This window comes from Muscardinus avellanarius (genome assembly GCF_963383645.1).
Source record: "Muscardinus avellanarius genome assembly, chromosome: 9".
Classification (NCBI taxonomy): domain Eukaryota; kingdom Metazoa; phylum Chordata; class Mammalia; order Rodentia; family Gliridae; genus Muscardinus; species Muscardinus avellanarius.
This window is the reverse complement of record NC_137795.1, coordinates 13,430,469-13,448,490: the sequence shown is the minus strand read 5'-3', so window position 1 is coordinate 13,448,490 and position 18,022 is coordinate 13,430,469. Positions and strand designations below refer to the sequence as shown.

The 18,022-nt window shown below is 43.3% G+C and overlaps 1 protein-coding gene across 1 annotated transcript in view; it reads right to left on the bottom strand.

Annotated features, from left to right (window-relative positions):
• Window positions 1-7,715, bottom strand: part of ABCA13 (ATP binding cassette subfamily A member 13) — a gene marked incomplete at both ends in the record, with an annotated part of 326,203 nt that extends 318,488 nt beyond the window's left edge. Inside the window, 1 exon segment of the mRNA XM_080701162.1 lies at window positions 7,647-7,715. Within this exon segment, the coding sequence (XP_080557288.1) occupies window positions 7,647-7,715 (69 nt within the window).
• Between the last annotated feature and the right edge of the window lie 10,307 nt (window positions 7,716-18,022).

Genomic DNA, 18,022 nt, shown 5'->3' with positions numbered 1-18,022 from the left:
TTCATAACCCCAGAACATTATACACTCACCAAGTATATTGCCTTCTTAGCAACCAGATAGGTAGAGAAGGTTGTGCCAGATTTGCACCTTGGAAACCATGAAGGGGATTATTTTGTCAGTACCCTTGAACTAATTTCTGAGGCAAGTCGGACATCTCAGACCTACAGGCTATGTAATTTTCCATCCCACTTGAGCAAACCATCCTGAAGGCTGATTTGAAATTCATTTTAAAAATACTCCCAGTGGCTTATACAGCATGTGGTGTTGATTACAACGGAAAACCACAAAGAACGAACCGCTACCGTGCAAAAAACAAATCCATAAATGAATTAAGAAGGAAAATGAATCTCCCTTCAATAGAGGGAGTTGCCAGTCACAAGATTTTATTGGCTGAGAGAGGAGGAAAACATCAGAACAAGTTTAGAATATCAAGGAAGCTGAAGCAAAGTATATAATTAATTTGTGTCCCTTGTCCTTGGGAACAAAAGACTTTGGAGTAAGCTTGGAGCCCTATTGTATTGCTGATGCACTGAGACCTCTCATGCAAAACTTGGGGAGGAGGAAACTTTCCCAGATGTATTTTGAAGTGTTTGTTGCTAAGTACTCCAGAAAAAGACACCCCAGTGCTCTCAAGATGGGCTTCAGGCAAAACTAGGAGAGAGTCAATACCAAACAGCAAATACCAGCTACAGTTTCAGGACTCTGCCATCACTCTGCAGTTAGGAGTCAGGGCTTTCAAAGATCTCTCCATCAAAGGTCAAAACTCCCCCATCAAAGAAAATTTTTACAAACCGTTTTGTTAGTTGGCTATTGAGAGAAAGAAGTTGAAGAACTCTTTTCCTCCCTTTCTCCTTGACTTGTTTATTTTGCTTTTTATGGAAAAGCAGCTGCTTTTTTTCCCCAGTGGTTGTTCATTAAATAATTACTTAGCACTTACTTTGTGTCAAACAGTGAGTTAGCAATTTTGGTGTTAGAGAATGACTAGGAAATTATTTCTTCTCTCCTGGAATCAAAGAAGACAAGTAAGCAAACAAGTGAAATCTGAACCCTAAATGAGGAACAATTGGTACTATCTTTCTGGAAGTTAGAGAAGTGATACTTTTTCAAGTTGTGAGTGTGCATTCTCTGACCCAAAGATCCCCAGGTATTATATATTTCATTAGGAAACATTTGAATACTGTCTAAAATATTTACAAAAAAAGTAATGCAACATTGTTTCTATGGCAAGAAATTAAAAACTAAGCACCAGTTATTAGGACTTGATATGTTATATCCAGCAAGCCCCTTAACAACTGTTTTTTTAATGGACTTAATCTGATTTGCATGTGTTAAATCCCCTATTATTGTGAACAGAATTAGGATGTTTGAACTGGCAAACATAAGAGGCAGTGCCTTTCAGCCATGGCTAAATCCTGTGAGTAGATGGAAGGCTACAGCAGGATGGAAGTTGTCGGTGATGAGCATCCAGAGTACCAAATGCTCCATTCCTGGGGAGATGGTGTGGTCCAGGAGGAGCCCAAGACGCAAGGAAGAAGGGAGCTAAGAAGACTCCTCTTCCCAAGTCACTGTTCACACTGAATGCAAATATAACCAGAAGGTGAACTGGAGTGCTTTGTCAAGTCAAAATGGTTTTACGTCTAAAGGATGAGTAAATATATTATAAAACAAAGAAATTTTTGAACAAAAATCTATGAAAGATGCTAATGCTAAAAAATATTAGAACATATTATAGAGTAGCAATGTTTGGGGGGGGTTGTTTTTGTTTTTTGTTTGTTTGTTTGTTTGTTTGTTTGTTTTGGTGGTACTGGGGATGGAACTCAGGGGCCTTCTACCTCTGGGCTATACTCCCAGGCCTATTTTATATTTTATTTGGAAACAGGGTCTCTTAAGCCAGCGAGGCTGGCTTCGAACCTGCATGATCCTCCTGTCTCCACCTCCCAAGCGTGGGGATTACAAGCATGCCACCACGCCCAGCAAAGTAGCAATGTTTTTAAAAATAAAATTGAAGGGAGAGATCAGGGTGAGATTGAGAGGGAAACACATCAAGTATTGTGTGCATGTATGGGTCTACCACTCTGAATCCCATTATGATGTGTAATTATATGCACCAATAAAAGTATAGTTTCGAGGAAAAAATGAAATTGGTGTGCAGACAGAAATGTACCTCAATGCCATCCTGTAGTTAAGTCCAGAAGTAGACTACTATTGTAGTCACTATTGCAGGTGGCCATCTTCCTTGGGAAAGAAAGACTTCAGACAGGAAACATGGCTAGGGGGAGCGTATGAGATGTACTTAGTGGAGGGAGTGAACAGTTTTAGGAGAAGAGCCGTGTGAAGAAAGAGGTTACACCCCAGAGAGTATCTGGAGTGGTCCGTTTCAGGGAAAGGAAAATGGCGATTGAGTCTCCGCGTGGGGAGTTCTACTCAGTCTAGACACTTCCCCGTTGTGTATATGCACAGAGGGAGGTGACCACCACTGTTCACACCGCAGCCTAATGTGCTTGTGCTGCTTCCTCCACTTCAGAAACTTTCCCATGGTAAGAAAGAGAAATGCACAGGCTTAGCGCTCTGCGCATGCTCCACAGCTGGAAAGTCCCTTGGCCAGTTACACCTGGTGCCTTTTAAATTTAAGGAAACAGTGTCTGACCATGAAGGAGGCAGTGTATAGGTGGAGTTGTACAATGCCAAAGTAGAATAACTTCTCACCATTTCTAATGAAGTGAGCCCTAATCCTTCCCCCTCCCCTTGCTCTAAATACTTAACGCTAGGTTACAGGATAAATGACAAATGACCTTTCCTGTACAAAGAGGTGGGAGGGACTCTGCAGGAGTATTAGCCACCTGGACTTGGATTGTCTTAAATAGTTTTACTGGTGCATTATAGTCCCACATCATGATGTCGCTCACAGTGAGGGTGGCGTGCATGCACACAGCACTTGGCTGGCCCTTCCCAGGTCCGACTCCACTCTCCCATCTCTTCCCCATACAGGATATTGAGACTGACGTTGGTGTTCTCACATAATGTCCATGGAAGTGATTCTCTCCTTCCCCACCTCCCCAAGACCACCTCCCTGGCTCCACTGGAGTTTCTCCTCCATTATCTGACAGTTCATTATGCCCTGTGGTTCAAGATGTGCAATAATTTGTACAATAGTTTATTCCCAAGTTATGCCTTAATAAATATGTACATCAATTTAAGCAAATTTCTATTTTTCAGGGCTCTTCTGATGAGCACTCTGTGCATGAAGCCTCCTGGGGAAAAACAAGGGCTTTTTTTTGTGTGTGCTTTACAAAAGCTACCATCCTTAATAAAACCTCCCAGACCTGATCTTTCCGCAACCTTTCCATTCGCTCTCAAAGATGCTTTAATAATTTCGGCAAAAGAGCTACATATAGAGTTTTGTTCGTTCCTTTTCCCACCCCAGCTGGTAATCACATAAGGAAGGAAATCTGATGCCGGGGTCTCAAATGCAAGCTGTTCCTCCAGTACCTTGAGAACCAAACGGTCCTTCACTCACGCCCTGGCACAGGACGCAAATGCTGTTTTCAGGGCTTCGGAACCACCCCTTCTTCTAGAGTTCCCCCAATGCCTTGCACAGCTGTTGCCATGCCTCGTGGTTTATGTAATTGCTCGTGTTTTGAGAGAGGGCGGGAGGAAAGCAAAACTAAAGTTCAGGTAAAGGCTAAGAAGCAAATGAGGCTCAACTCCCACCAGAAGGTGCTGCAGGACTATGGTAATACTTGTGAAAGTCTGCACACCCCAAGCCACCCATCCTGTGCCGGCCCCAATCCAAAGTCACCAAAGTATGCCTGCTTTTCAATAATTAGGGCGCTGCACTTCTTCTAGGCCAGTGTTTTGGGTACACTGACACATCCCAGTGACCTAGGCCAGGATAAGTCCTGACAGCCAGGGCAGCTCAAGCCCTGGCTTTGAGGGACACTCAAGATGCAACCTATAGCAATATCCATGTACTGAACTATGCTTTAATCCCCTTCCACTAGCCCAAGTCATCAGTAAGACTGGTCAAACTCAAAAGGCATGTGTCAGCTTTCATTAATGGAATAAGTAGCCAGAGTCCTGTCCAGTTGGAGAAAAGGGGAGAAAGTGTGCAGTCACCAGAGATAGGATTCAGAACAGAGGACAAGATGAACAGATGTAGGATGGGAGGCAATGGTCATCACCCCTGATCTGAGGCCTACATTGGGGAGTGGTGTTTGCCACAATGCAAAAGTTCAGCCCTCTAGTCAATGTCAAAACGGGGGGAAGGGGAGACCCAAGAGACCACAGTACTGGGAGATGTTTAGAGAGGAGAAACTTGGATTACAGTATTTTCTTGTTGCTATTACATTTTTAAAATCAGAAGTCAAGAATGTGATTGATCTGCAGCTATGTAAATGCATGTGGAAAGCCTCAATTTGGGGGCACTGCCTACATGGTAAGATTGCTGATGATCTATCCACGAACTCTCCTGGGGGCATGCTCAACTGCCCTCAACCTGCCCCACGAGAGTCTTTCCTGGCCTTGACTCAGTAACCGTGCTTTAGGAAACTCACTCAAGATAAACAGACCCAGAGGACTTGTATCCTTCACGCAGCATGATGCTACTCATGGTAATAAGAACCACAAAGAACCTTAAGGCTCAGCATCAGAAAACGGTTGAATAAATGATGTGCCTCTAACTGATGAACTACTGTGTAAACTACCAAGTGGGAAAACCATAGCACAATTTTTTAAAATGTTGGGCTTCAATGTTAAATGAAAAAAGGACTATAATTTTAATTATGTAAAATTATTGCATTATGCATGCCTTATGAGAAGAAAAGAACACAACAGTAGCAGATGAATTAGTACAATGAAATTTTGGTGCTTATTAAATTTTTTTCTCTTGTTGCAGTGCTATTTTCCCAACAACAAAAAAGCAAGAGGAAAATAATGAGTGGCATTAAGATAGTTATAAACTATGCTTCTGTATAAACTCATTTTTCTGAGAACAATAGAATTTTAACAATCTCTAAAGCTAAATATGAAGATAAATGTGATAGGTATTATCCACCCATTTACCATTTTTTGTTTGAAATTTTCAAAATGAATATTTTTAACGAAACTATAATCATAAAATAATCAAATGAAGGCTTTGTTCTTTAGAGTAAATAGAAAACAGATAATCTTCCCTTATCTTAAAAACAGTGCCTGGTTCTCATCTACTCAGAAAACATTTATTTGAGGCGGTTTATTTACTCAGTCCGATTGGTTGTCCCGTGGTTTGTGCCAACAACCTATTTCCATAATGTAAAAGCAAAGAATGTACAGATTATCTTTGGAGAACAGAGAGAAGCTATGAAAAGGAGGTCAGTGTTAAGACATGCACCCGGAGGGGCCTGGCCTCAATCCTTCTAGTGCAACTGATGAAGAGATGCAAACAGATTCACAGTGTACCCCCTGGGGATTCTGTTCTAACCCAGTCATGCAAACCAGACACCTGGAGCTGCCCTTGCCTCTGGTTTACATCCCAGATGAGAGACAGGGAGGAGAAGCCCACTAAGAAAGTTCCCTGAAGAAGTCAGTCAGCAAGTGACAGAGATCGATGTGAACGCAGTCGGGCAGCTCCAGACTCTACACAACCCACTTGTGTCGTCTCTACTCTTGCTGCTGTAAACAGTGCACGACAATGACGCCTGTACAAAGGCCATTTCCCACTTGTGCAGGAACATCTGTAGGATACATCCCAGAAATGGGTCCATTAAAGGTTTAAGTACAAAGGTTATTTTCCATTTGCTCAGGGACATCTGTAGAATACATCCTAGAAATTGGTCCATTAAGGGTTTAAGTAGCTGATTTTCTCAGGACAAACTACAGTTCCTTGAATGAAGGGCACACACACATCTTGTTCACCCATCAAAGATGTGATAGATATATGCTTGAGTCTATCCTTCCTTTATTCGTTCAACAAACACGCATTGAACATTTGTGTGCCAGGCCCTGTTCTATCTAAGTTCTGGGGTGTACCCTGGTGAACAAGTAGGAAACATGCTCTGCTCTTGTACATACTAAAGTAGGATCTAAAGGTAACTAGCAAACAAGCCAGCCTGTGGCGTGTTAAAGATGATGAATACTAATGATAAAAGTAAAGTGAGGAAGGACAGAGTACAGGAGTCACCATTTTAAATAAGCGCTCATCATGTAATCCCAGCATTTGGGAGGTTGAGACAGGAGGATCGCGCTTGGTGGACAGCCTCAACTACTTAGTGAGGCCCTCCGCAACTCAGTGAGACCCTGTTTCAAAATAAAGAATAAAAAATAGGACAGGGAATGTAGCTTGGAGTTAAATGCCCCAAACCTGCAAAAAAAGAAAAAAAAAGGACAAAATATTTATGATGAGGAAGCCTCCCCTATAACAATAAAAATTGTAAAAAATATTTCAAGCAAATTAAGTGTCCATTAATGAGCAGGGAGATGTCTCCTCCTCTGAGCCATTAAAGTTAACAAACAGACATACATAAAAGAGAAAGAAATTCCCTAGGAAACCAGCTTCCTCTGGAACAGGCTCTCGTGGGAAAATAGGTTTAGTTAGTTCTCCAAAACAAATGTACCTGTTTAAGCTGCTGTGCTTAAGTGGAAAATGATCTACGTAGCTAGCAACACCCTAACAATTTATCAAGAGCCAAAGTCTCACTTGTTCATCCCTGATCTTACAATTCTTATACAACCAATTTTCAGCTGAAATCGTTCTGATCCTAATGCCACAGGGAATATAGAACATTTCCTTTGGCTTTTTGTTCTATGCCAAGAAAGGATACACTGGCTGAAATTTCAGCAAATTGAAGCTTTGCAAATTACTGATATTTAACTACTAAAGTTATTTAAACAGAAGATTTTTAAGCAGGAAAAAAAAACCATAGGTGAGTGTGGACCTTAAAGTCAGAAATTATGTAAATATAGTACTAAAGATCTACTGAAAATAATATTCTCAGGTATTAATGTTCATCTGGGAGCCTCAGGAATAAAGAGGAATAAGTCATAGTAATTAGCAGTCGCATTCTATTTCATTAAAACATACATATTCATGAAATTTAGCTTGAGTTCACACAAGTTTCTTTTGAGCAATTCCATTTTTAATCTCCTTAGAAAACCATTGCTGATGTCGTTTGATTATAGTTCTTTAAAATTTTTGAATTAACACTAAAAATATGACCTGGAAGAATAGTAATGGACCTCTATGCCTTGAGAAACCCTGAATACACACTTCGTGTGGCCTCATGCTTTGGAATCTGTAACTGGAATTCTGTGTATGCACTGAATACATTTGATGCACTGCCTCATAACCTAGAGGATTCACCGCTCAGTTTTTACAACAAATGCCCCGAATATTGTATTATATATGGCTCGGATTCCACCTGCCATATTTGGAGGGGAGGTTTTCTAAATTAACCTTTTCAAACAAGATTCAGCTGCCTTAATATCATGCTGACAATTAGAATTCAGCTGCTTTGGCCCGTAGGCCAGATTCTGATGCAAAGTGATCTGACTTTCCTGACTCCACTGCGGTCTGGAGTTTGCACCTGCCAGGAGGCAGGGCAGGAAAGAACAGACCCCTGTCCCTCCCCAGACCTCCTGCAGCCCTCTGGGGAGCCCAGGGGAGCGCTCACCGGGTGCCGGAGTCTGCAGAGCCAGTTCTTCCAGAGCAGGGCTTGGAACTGGCGCCCAGTGTCCCCCATGATGCCGCTCCCTGCTCTCTTGGTCAGGAAAACAGCCCAGGAGGATGTGCCTCTATCTGCTGGGCTGGAACAGAGGCATGTCGCTTATTAGTCCATTCTCACAAAAGTGAGTGACGCAAGAGAGATTACCAGTGACTGAATAGAGCAGGCATCAAATATCCCTTCTTGCTCTGCGTCTGCTGAGAAATCTTCTCTCTCGCTGTTCAGCTTTGGGGGAGTTGGCTTCCAGGAGGCTGTCTTGGGCATAAATGAAGAGGAACCCACCCTTGCTAAGACTCCATACAGTCATGCATGCAAGAAGTGAGGCCCACGTTAACCTTGACCTTTCTTCCCCTGATACTAATTGGATGGAATTATTTCTCCTCTTTCCAGAAACATCAGTCATTGTGCTAGCTGACCAAAATATTTCCATTTGGGTGGTTCCAGACTTGGAAAGGAAAAAACTGGAAGTAGTGGGTTGGGGGAAGTTGCAGGATGGGCGGCCTCGGGTCCCTTTTGCTGCAGGGAAATAGAAGCAGGCGGCTGTCGGGGGATGCTAGATGGTGGGACACAGGTACCCTGCAAGGCGTCTGAGCCCTGTAAGGTCTCCACACAGCTAAACTTTCTTAACAGGCATGATGGGTTCAGCTGGGTGCCGGTTCTCCTTCATCCAGGAAGCCAAACTCTCCTGAATTTCTGTGCCCTCCAAAGACAATCAGAAAGGCATCAGGCAACCCGATCTCACAGTCTTTGATGACATAAAGGCATTTTCATAAGCTGTGGATGCTCTATAATTTTTTGTGTGTGTGTGTGAAAGGAAACAGGGACCTGAGCTTTAGCAAAGGAGTTGACTCAGTCATTCTGTAAACTTACTTTTCTTAAAAGCATCAGTTTTGTGTTCTTCTGTTATTTGGTATATGATTGGCGCCACTGGAGTAAAGACCATTACGTGGCAGGTGGGGGCTCAGCATGAATAGTGGTTATCCCTCAGGAGACCACTCTTGGCCTTTGTCTCCCCAAAGCCTGATGGAGTGCCCTAAGATGATGGCCATGGTTATTTCTTTTAAGATAACACTTAGAAACTGCACATGGCAGGTGATTGTTATGATTTTAAAGCAATGTAAGGTCAATCCCTCAGGATAACTGTAGGACTTTTGCTTTTTACTTTCATACAGCCAGTTTTTTTGTTTTGTTTTGTTTTGCAAAACTGGAGGTTGAACCCAGGGGCATTCTACTTCCAAGCTATACCCTCAACCCAATTTTTTATTCTTTATTTTGAATACACAGGGTCTCACTAAGTTGCAGAGGGCCTCACTAAGTAGCTGAGGCTGACCTCAAACCTATGATCCTCTTGTCTCTGCCTCCCGAGTACTGGGATTACAAGCGTGCACCACCACACCCGGCCAGCAGCCAGTTTTTATGCCACCATATCAGTGTCATGCTAAGGACATACATACTATTTCATTCGTTGCTTTCATGGGACAATGCTAAGTTTGAGCCCTAAGAGAAAAAGAACCAAGAGGCCATTATTGGCCAATTCTGAGGAATTGGCTCACACAAGTGTGGAGGTGGGCAAGTCCCATGGTCTGCAGGTGAATCCATTAGCTAAAAACAGAGGAGAGCCAATGAATGGTGTAGCTTCTGTCTGAGGGCCAGCAGGCTCTAAACCCAGGAAGAGTCAACATTTCTGTTCAAATCTAAAGAGAGAAGGAAAATTGATGTCCTGATGGGAATCCCATCAGACAAGAAGAACTTTCTTTTACACAGGGGATGGCCAGCTATTTTGTTCTACTCAAGTTTTTGACTGATGGGTGAGTCCCGGTCTCATCAGGGAGGTCCATCTTGGTTCTTGGTCGAGCTCATTAACTATTAATCTCAGCCAAAAACAACTTCATGGAAACTCCTGGAAAGATATTGGTTTGTTACAGTTCGGCTCTGAAGAGTCCTCCAAAGCTTCAAGTGTTGAAGGTTTTGTCCCCAAGGCGGCAGAGTTCAGAGGTAGAGGTAGGAGCTTTGGAAAGTGTTTGGATCGTGAAGTCTCTAAATTCATTCATAAATTCAGCCATTAAGCTGGGCGTGGTGGCGCATGCTTGTAATCCCTGCACTTGGGAGGCAGAGACAGGAGGATCACACGGGTTCAAAGCCAGCCGCGCGCTGGCTTAGGAGACCCTGTTTCCAAATAAAAATGTAAAAATAGGTCTGGGAGTGTAGCCCGGAGGTAGAAGGGCTTCCAGGAACCCCAGTACCACCAAAAAAAAAAAAAAAAATTCAGCCATTGATAGGTTCATAATTTAATGGACTATAGGGTACTTTAAGAGATGGCAGAAACTTGGGAAGTGAGGTAGGAACTACTTGGAGGAAGTAGATCATTAGAGGCATGATCTTGAAGGATATATCTTATACCTGGCCCTTCTTTTCTTCTTCACTTTACCACTTGGCTACCACCGCACACTTTCTGCCATGATATTCTGCCTCAACCTAGGCCCAGAAACAACAGACTTAAACCTCTTCAACTGTAATCTAAAATAAACCTTTTCTCTTTCAAGTTTGTTCACATCAGATCTCAAATGGAAAACCAATTAACATGCTGTTGAGGAAGAACCTTCCATCTGTGGCATTTGTGATGGCGGCTTGAGCATTCTAACACAAAGGTTTTACCAAGGGGACCTGACAGCCTAGATTTCCATTTGAGTACCTGCAGATGAGGCTAGTTAAGGAATCTAAGTCTAATATTTGTACCTTATCTGGATCAGAGAAATATTTTGACCTGGAAGACGTTGAGACAATCACAAAGTGGGCAGAAAAGTCACTGTATAAAAGAATCCTGAAAATAAAATTTCCTGGAGATCATCTCTAAAGATGAATTCCTTCAAAGGAGAACTATTCACTCTATATCCATTAATGTCATGGGTTACCTGTACAGGAGAGCCTGGGTGGCTCCTTATCAGTCATGGCAAATCAAAAATCCAATCAACTGATGCTTTCTTATATATATATATCGCATATCGGATTATAAAATTAATAGTGAATTTGTGATTGGCAGTAGTTTCCCTCTGCAACTCCTCCCTCAGTCACCATCCCTTTATCCCAAAGCCAGTCTTCTTGATTCTTTGTATTAAAGTTTGATTCCTTATAGAGGTGAATGAAATAATAAAATAGGAAGCCAAGTACACATAGGGAAGTGGAGGGAGAAAGAAAGGCTGGATATAGAAAGGAAGGACGGAAGAACCAAAACCTTCAGAGGGCTAGAAACGAACTCCATCTCCTTCCCAGAAACTTAAGTCTAGTTCTGCTTGAATGGAGTACGTTTCAACACAAATTGCTTCTGGTCAGAGTCGAACAGTTCCCAAAGAGCCAGCCAACCCATCAGATGAACATATAGTGAATTCGAATGTAGATTATCACACATGCACACTTGGCCGATTCCTTTGAAAGGTTATGGTAATGGAGTTTAAAAGTTGTAATGAAAATTATTAAGGATCTTCGGGTAAAATTGCCTCATTATCTGTGTTTAAAAGCTTTATTAAAATTAGGGGCAATAAGCAATTATAAGTTTCATAGTTTAAAGAACTTCCATGACCCAAATGTTTCTCATTTAATTGTAACTTATAAATCTTGAAAACTAATAACCTCACAGGCAATTCAAATAACTATTTCCCCTCTGATACTGAAAGTCTATATTGCTAGTTTCAATAATTTCTCATGGTTTCAAATTAGTTTCTCTTCTGCATTGATAGAAAAACATAATTCCAAATTGTGTCCAAAGAGTATTTGTTCAAAAGATAATAAATTGATAGGAACAAATTTTTTTCTCCAATGCTATCTATTGTCCATCGAGCTAGAAAAATTAAGAAATCTTCAAAAATCTATTAACAATTTTGAGATAAATGTTGTGTACCTATAATCTAGACCTTAAAGCTCATAGGCAGCCGTTAAGGTAGGCTTAAGGACTCATAGGAGCATTTGGACAATCCTGTTTGGAAAATCTCAGCTCTACATCACATTTATAAGCATAGGGTGGAGGAATAAAAATGCAAATTTTTATTTTATAAAAATACAACTCAAGTTAGCAGTGGGACGCAAGGATCAGGGTCAAGAAAGAGAATTTTCCCTGAAAGAAATATTGTCAAGGTCTGGAAAGAGAGGTGCTGATGACTGCCAAACAAAAATTCCAGAATCCTGAGAACCCCAGGAAAGAATCGTTGCCATCTCTGGAGAGTAAACAACCTTGCCCTGGCCCATCTCAACAATCATTCCCGCAACGTCTTGTGAATTCCCAAACATTTATAAATGCCTGTCCTAGGATTCTCATCAAATCATGAAACAGATAGGCATTTTAAATTTCCATTTCAGAGATGTAAAAATTGAGACTTAGCATTTTCTTGAGAAAATAGAAGGCAATCAAAATAAAACTTTCACCCAGTTCTTCCAGGAAATGGACCCACTGGTCTGTTTCTATACAGATATATTACTTTCCATCCTGACACAGGGGATAGATGGGCCCACACTTCTCTTGTGTAAAGTTGGCCCTCTTTTGTGCACTGGCTGCGTCTCATGCCCTCTCCAGTATCATAATATGACCAATCTTTAATGTATCATCTCCACAAGCACACACACATGTGCAAAGAAAACTGCCTCACAGTGAAGATCGACTTCTCCAACTCTAGCACCATTCTTCGTTTAAGGCTATCAAAACTCTCCAAAATTGTTGTCTATAGTCTCTCTGTCCGTAGCTTTCCATTCCACCTGTCTTACACTCACCACAATCAGAATTTTTCCTCATTCATACATTTACTTTTCGCCTGTGACTCCGTGTCTCCAAGTCCAATGGCCAGCCCAAGTACAACTCTTCCTCCTGGCTGTGATGCTTGACACAGTACCTCATTCTGGCCTCACCTCTCACTCTTGCTCCAACTCATACTCCCTGGCTTTTCTTCTCAGTTACCATGTTCTGGACCACCTCATCTTTCCATTCTCTAAACTTCAGTGTACCCCAGGACTCGGTCTTTACCTGCTTCTCCTCTCTGCTTACACCCACGTCTCAGTCAGGTACTCAAGGCTTTAAGTACCGTTTCTACACTAACAGCCCCCAAATTCATACCTCAGTCTTCTCTCTTCCCTCAATACCCACAGTGGCGGGCTGTCCTGAGCAGGTGGCAGTGGCCTCACACCTCACTGGGAGACTCTGCTGAATGCCTGTACTTCCTCTCCTATTCTATCTCCTGAGACCTTTTATCACCATCATGATCCTATTCTCTGTGTCTCTTGGCCCCAGTGTCCCACTGGCACCTCTACTCTACCATACTCATGCAATTATGTCACAGATTCTCTGGAACAATTTCTCCTCCCAGAGATTCAGATGGAAGTGGAATGCTAGATCCCAATTTTGTAACAAACAGGAGAGAAGGGACAGGATTAAGGAATCTTCCCGCTCAGTTTTTCACCTAAGAATCACATGCATTTGGGCATCTGACACATTTCTCTAGAAATCGACAGGAGATTTTTTTTTAAATATCAGTGAACATTCCTTCAAATTATTTTACCTTATATCTGGACCGTGACCTTTCTACTTCAAGATACAGTAAGTAGAGAGGAAGAAAATGGCACCTGTGAGATGCAGCCCATCTCAGTAGCTGTAACAAGTATCAACTATCAAGGCATCTCCTTGACAAGAAAAACAAAGCAGCAAAGATTCACATGGACAAAAATTCAAGAAAGGGAACCATGGTGAGTGTGGTAGCCAAGAGCCCGAGTGCAACTGAACAGGTATAGCAGCCAGCGCCATCTCGGGCTGCTGGCCCAAACCGTGACTGCCAGCTCTGCAGCCCCAAGAAATTCCAGCAAGGAAACCATGGACTGGAGGTGATATAAACGGTGGCAGAACTCCAACATATTAAGTAACCAGCACCACACTTCTGGGACAGAGAAAAAATCCAAAAGCCCATGCGTTCACCAGATCCCGGCACCCACAGCAGAGCACTGTGCCCTCCAGAGCCCCAGGCTGCAGGACAGTAAAGTAACTACGTTTCTCAGCAGACTACCACCCAGAGCAGCTGCAGGAACCCCGGTGGGCTAAGGTCTGGCGGCCCACCCTTGAAGTGGTTGTAGTATAACTTACAGACACAGGAAAGGCCCAAAGTGCCCAGGGCAAAGCACAGGCTCAGAGTCACAGGGCTTGCTCCAAGATTACACTGGACACCCTCCACCAGTGCGGATAGGAAGGTGCAGGCCTAGAGCCTAAAGGCACAGAGCCAAAGGCCTGAAGGCTCAGGCCCAAGGGCCGGAAGCTGCAGAGCCCAGCCCGGAAGGTGCAGAGCCCAGGGCCGGAAAACGCAGAACGCTGTGCTTACACGGAACTCACTTAGAATGATACCTGCTGCCCTGACACCTGCGCACAGAGCAGTGAGAGGTAAGTGAGGGGCGCAAACGCTCATAAAGTGGTCCAGAAAATGACAATAGGTTACGGAGCAAATGAAAGAGAATCTACTACAGTGAACAGACATTATACAGGCCCAGTATGTGTAAATTCACAGTACTGTTTTTTTTTTTCTTTCTCACTATCGCTAGCTTTTTGTTTTATGTTGTCTTTGATTTACTCTTATTGTTAGTTTTGTTGCTTGTTTTGTTATTTTACGCATGTCTATTTGCTCCCCCCATTCCTTTTACAAGCTTCCTCCCTTTATCCTATCTACTCTCTTCTCTCAAAACTTTTTTTCCCTTTCTGAATTTCTTTGCTTTATATTCAAGCTATTTCATAGCTCCATAACTAAATACTCAATACTAATCACAAAAATCCCACTGTATTATGATCTCTCATCTCAACCAGACACTACCTTATTATACCTAAATTCTTACTCAACTTAATCATAGCCTCTACTTTACCCTACTCCTGGACCCATCACCCCAGCTCCTCCCCCTTTACCTAACCCTCACCATTGAAAACAACGCTACTTACCCATGCTGTTGCTCTTGTACTTGTGTTTTGTTTGTTTGTTTGTTTGATTTTTAGAAAACTAATTATAATGATCCTTTTGCTTTTCAATAATTTTATTTCCCAGTGCTTTTGTCCAGGGTGCCTGTTTATGCCGACCACATCAAGGAGTCGCAGGAGATGATCAGAGAACTCCACTCCCTTCTTTACCCTCCTGCTTTCCCGACCCACCTCTTGTCCCTCCCACCCACCACTGTCCCCCCTCCTTCATTCCGTCTTCTCAGTCCCCAACCATGCTTGACAGAGGAGCCCACCACTGGCTTTTGAGAGTACTACAAAATTAATTACATAAGAGAAACAAAAATGGCACTTAAAACTCCTTCCTTCACAATACTTTTATTATATTTTGGTACTTCGATGTTCTTGAAGTTATTTAAATCCATTAATTCTGTACAGTCTCAATATGTTACTGTACACCTCTTTTCAAGTCCATTTTTTTGGTGGTGGTAGTACTGGGGTTCCTGGAAGCCCTTCTACCTCTGAGCTACACTCCCAGACCTATTTTATACTTTTTTAATTATTGGAAACAGGGTCTCTTAAGCCAGTGCAGCTGGCTTCGAACCAGCACGATCCTCCTGCCTCCACCTCCCAAGCGCAGGGATTACAAGCATGCGCCACCATGCCCAGCCTGGAAACAGGGTCTCTTAAGCCAGCGCAGCTGTCTTCAAACCTGAGCGATCCTCCTGTCTCCACCTCCCAAGCGCAGGGATTAGAAGTGTGTGCCACCACGCCCGGCTCAAATCCATTTTTAGTGACATAATAGTAGCTTGGAATCAAAATGTGGTGAGTGTTTACACTATAGAAATTGGCCAACACTATGACTGCTTCTTCCAGATGCATCCTACCCCCTACACACACACACACACACACACACACACACACACACACACCTCACCGGACTCTTTTTCTAAATTTGAGTCTTCCCAATCCCTGATGGAGTTATTTCACCTTATCTTACTATATAATATATGCATTCCTATACAAGATATTACTTTAGTTGTGCCTGCTTCAGAACTTTCTATAAGTAGAATCATGGCGGACACACTATTCTACAATCTGCTTTTTCTACTTCATAGTATATCTGTGGGATCACTTTCCGCTGATAGCAAAGCTGTCTGCCTTCACTATAGTGCACTGTCAAAGTACACCAAACCGTCCAACTCTGTTCTCCAGCATTTGGCTATCTGGAAGCATCTGGCCTTTGCTATTGAGGACATTGCTGCTATGAACTTTCTTGTCCCCATCTTCTGAGACACATGAGCTTTCTCTCTGCCATAAGGCCAGGAGGCCAAGGGGACAGGAATGGAATTATGGGATCATCAGCTTTAAAACTTGGATGTAGACATGGGTGTACACACGCATGAGTTAGTGTTAGGATTAATGATAAAGTTACGGGCGACGCATGTTTAATCTTTTACAATGTCTTGTTGTCTCCATTGGCATTTATAAAAATAAGCTATAGTTCTCTTCATTTCTGGTTGAGGCAGTATTGTTGCTGGTGTTCCAGACTGGAGAGGAAGAAGTAGGGATCCACCAGCATGGAGCAGAAAAAGGCAATGGGCCACCCACAATCACTCTCCATTCAATTGAACAAGCCACAGGCTTCGCATGGTAAACATTTGAGCAACTGGTTGGCAATTGGTGCGGATTTTTTTCTCATTATTGGAAGCCATCCCATACATCATTTAAGGATGGTGCAGGCAGAGAACATGGAGCAAGAGTGCTGACCACAGTCTTTGTAATCTGGGGTAATTAGCTGACCACAGTCTTTGTAATCTGGAATAATTAGCTGACCACAGTCTTTGTAATCTGGGGTAATTAGCTGACCACAGTCTTTGTAATCTGGGGTAATTAGCTGACCACAGTCTTTGTAATCTGGGGTAATTAGCTCATTGGGACAAACTCAGTTATCCTCCTCATTCTCTCTGACTTTTTCAAATCACCAAAAGTGAACTGTTGGTGTTATTTTTCTCCTGCAGGAGGATGTATTTTCCTGACAGGAATGGAAGAATGGATGCGGGAGGGGACCTGAGCCCAGATTGTGGGAATAGACTCCAAGGTAACCAGGCCAATGCCAGGGTGGTGGCCAGGCCTCATCCAACTCAGGATGAGGGAGGGGGCCTATTCTTTGATGGCACGTTTGAGGACATCTATAATGTCAGTTTTAGAGACATGTCAGTAACCAACTAAACCTATAGTTTTTCACGGTAGAAGCAGAGTCACGATGTTTATCCATCCAAATAGAATGCATTGATCAGCATCTGTTCTGTGTGGCAGCACCGTCAAGTCCTGGCAAGGTCTTCTCTGAGCCACAGGACACCTGTTAGGTCCAGGATGCTGCTCCTTTGGTTTCTATGGCAATCCAGGCAGATGGCTGGCACTCCCAGTGGTGGCCAGCAGAGGATGGTGTGGGACCACCAGTAAGACTTGGGAGGCCTCCTCCCACCTGAAGCAAATTCCTTACAGAGGCCACTACTTCTGCCCCACCCCAGAGGAGGATGCTCAGTGAACAGGTTTGTGATGATGACTCAGCCCATCTCTTGCTAGCAACCACCTCTTCTTTGGTCTTAAATCTTGCTGACAGATGTTTCTGTTTTCTTTCTCTGTCTGTTGACAGAGGGTAGGCAGAAGGACCCCTGGATACACCTGCCTGGGTTGAGAGGAGGGAAGGACGTGCCTTCCAGTTCCCTATGAGCTCACCTGTTGATGATCTCACCTGTTCTACATCCTCAGCCCAGCCCAGGGCTGGCTGGAAAAACACACAAAGAACAAGAGGCTGTCTGGGGGACATTGGCCATCAGCACGGATACGAGTGTGCAGGCTCCACACAGAGGCCAGTTCAGCATGCTTCGGGACTGCAGGAGGACACTCACACAGACATTAGCCTGTTTGCCTGACCACACAGCCATGCGCCCCAAGGGGCATGATGATGTCCACGTGAATCTGGAATTTGCAGATGGAGAGGAGCATTTGAGGACAGCCTGGGGACAAGGGATGTGAGATCAGCTCCTGCAGCTGGCGCTGGGGGCGGCTGAGGGCATTGCCCTTCACATGCCAGCCCTCTCATAGATTCCACCTGCCCTGCCCCTTAGACAAGGGATGCTGACGGAGACAGGGAAGGACATTCATTCTCCACCCTTAGCAGGTGCACAGAGTAGTCTCTAGGGTAGGAAACATGGGAAAGAGAGAGCTTTTTGTTTAGGGGAAGGACTCTTACTTTAAGCACATAGAAAAGCGGGGCTTAAGCTATGCTGAATGACCCTCAAGTTGGGATGAACCTCAGAATCACAGAGAGGGAGGAGGAGGGTTATGAAGGATGTATAGACCACACACGCAG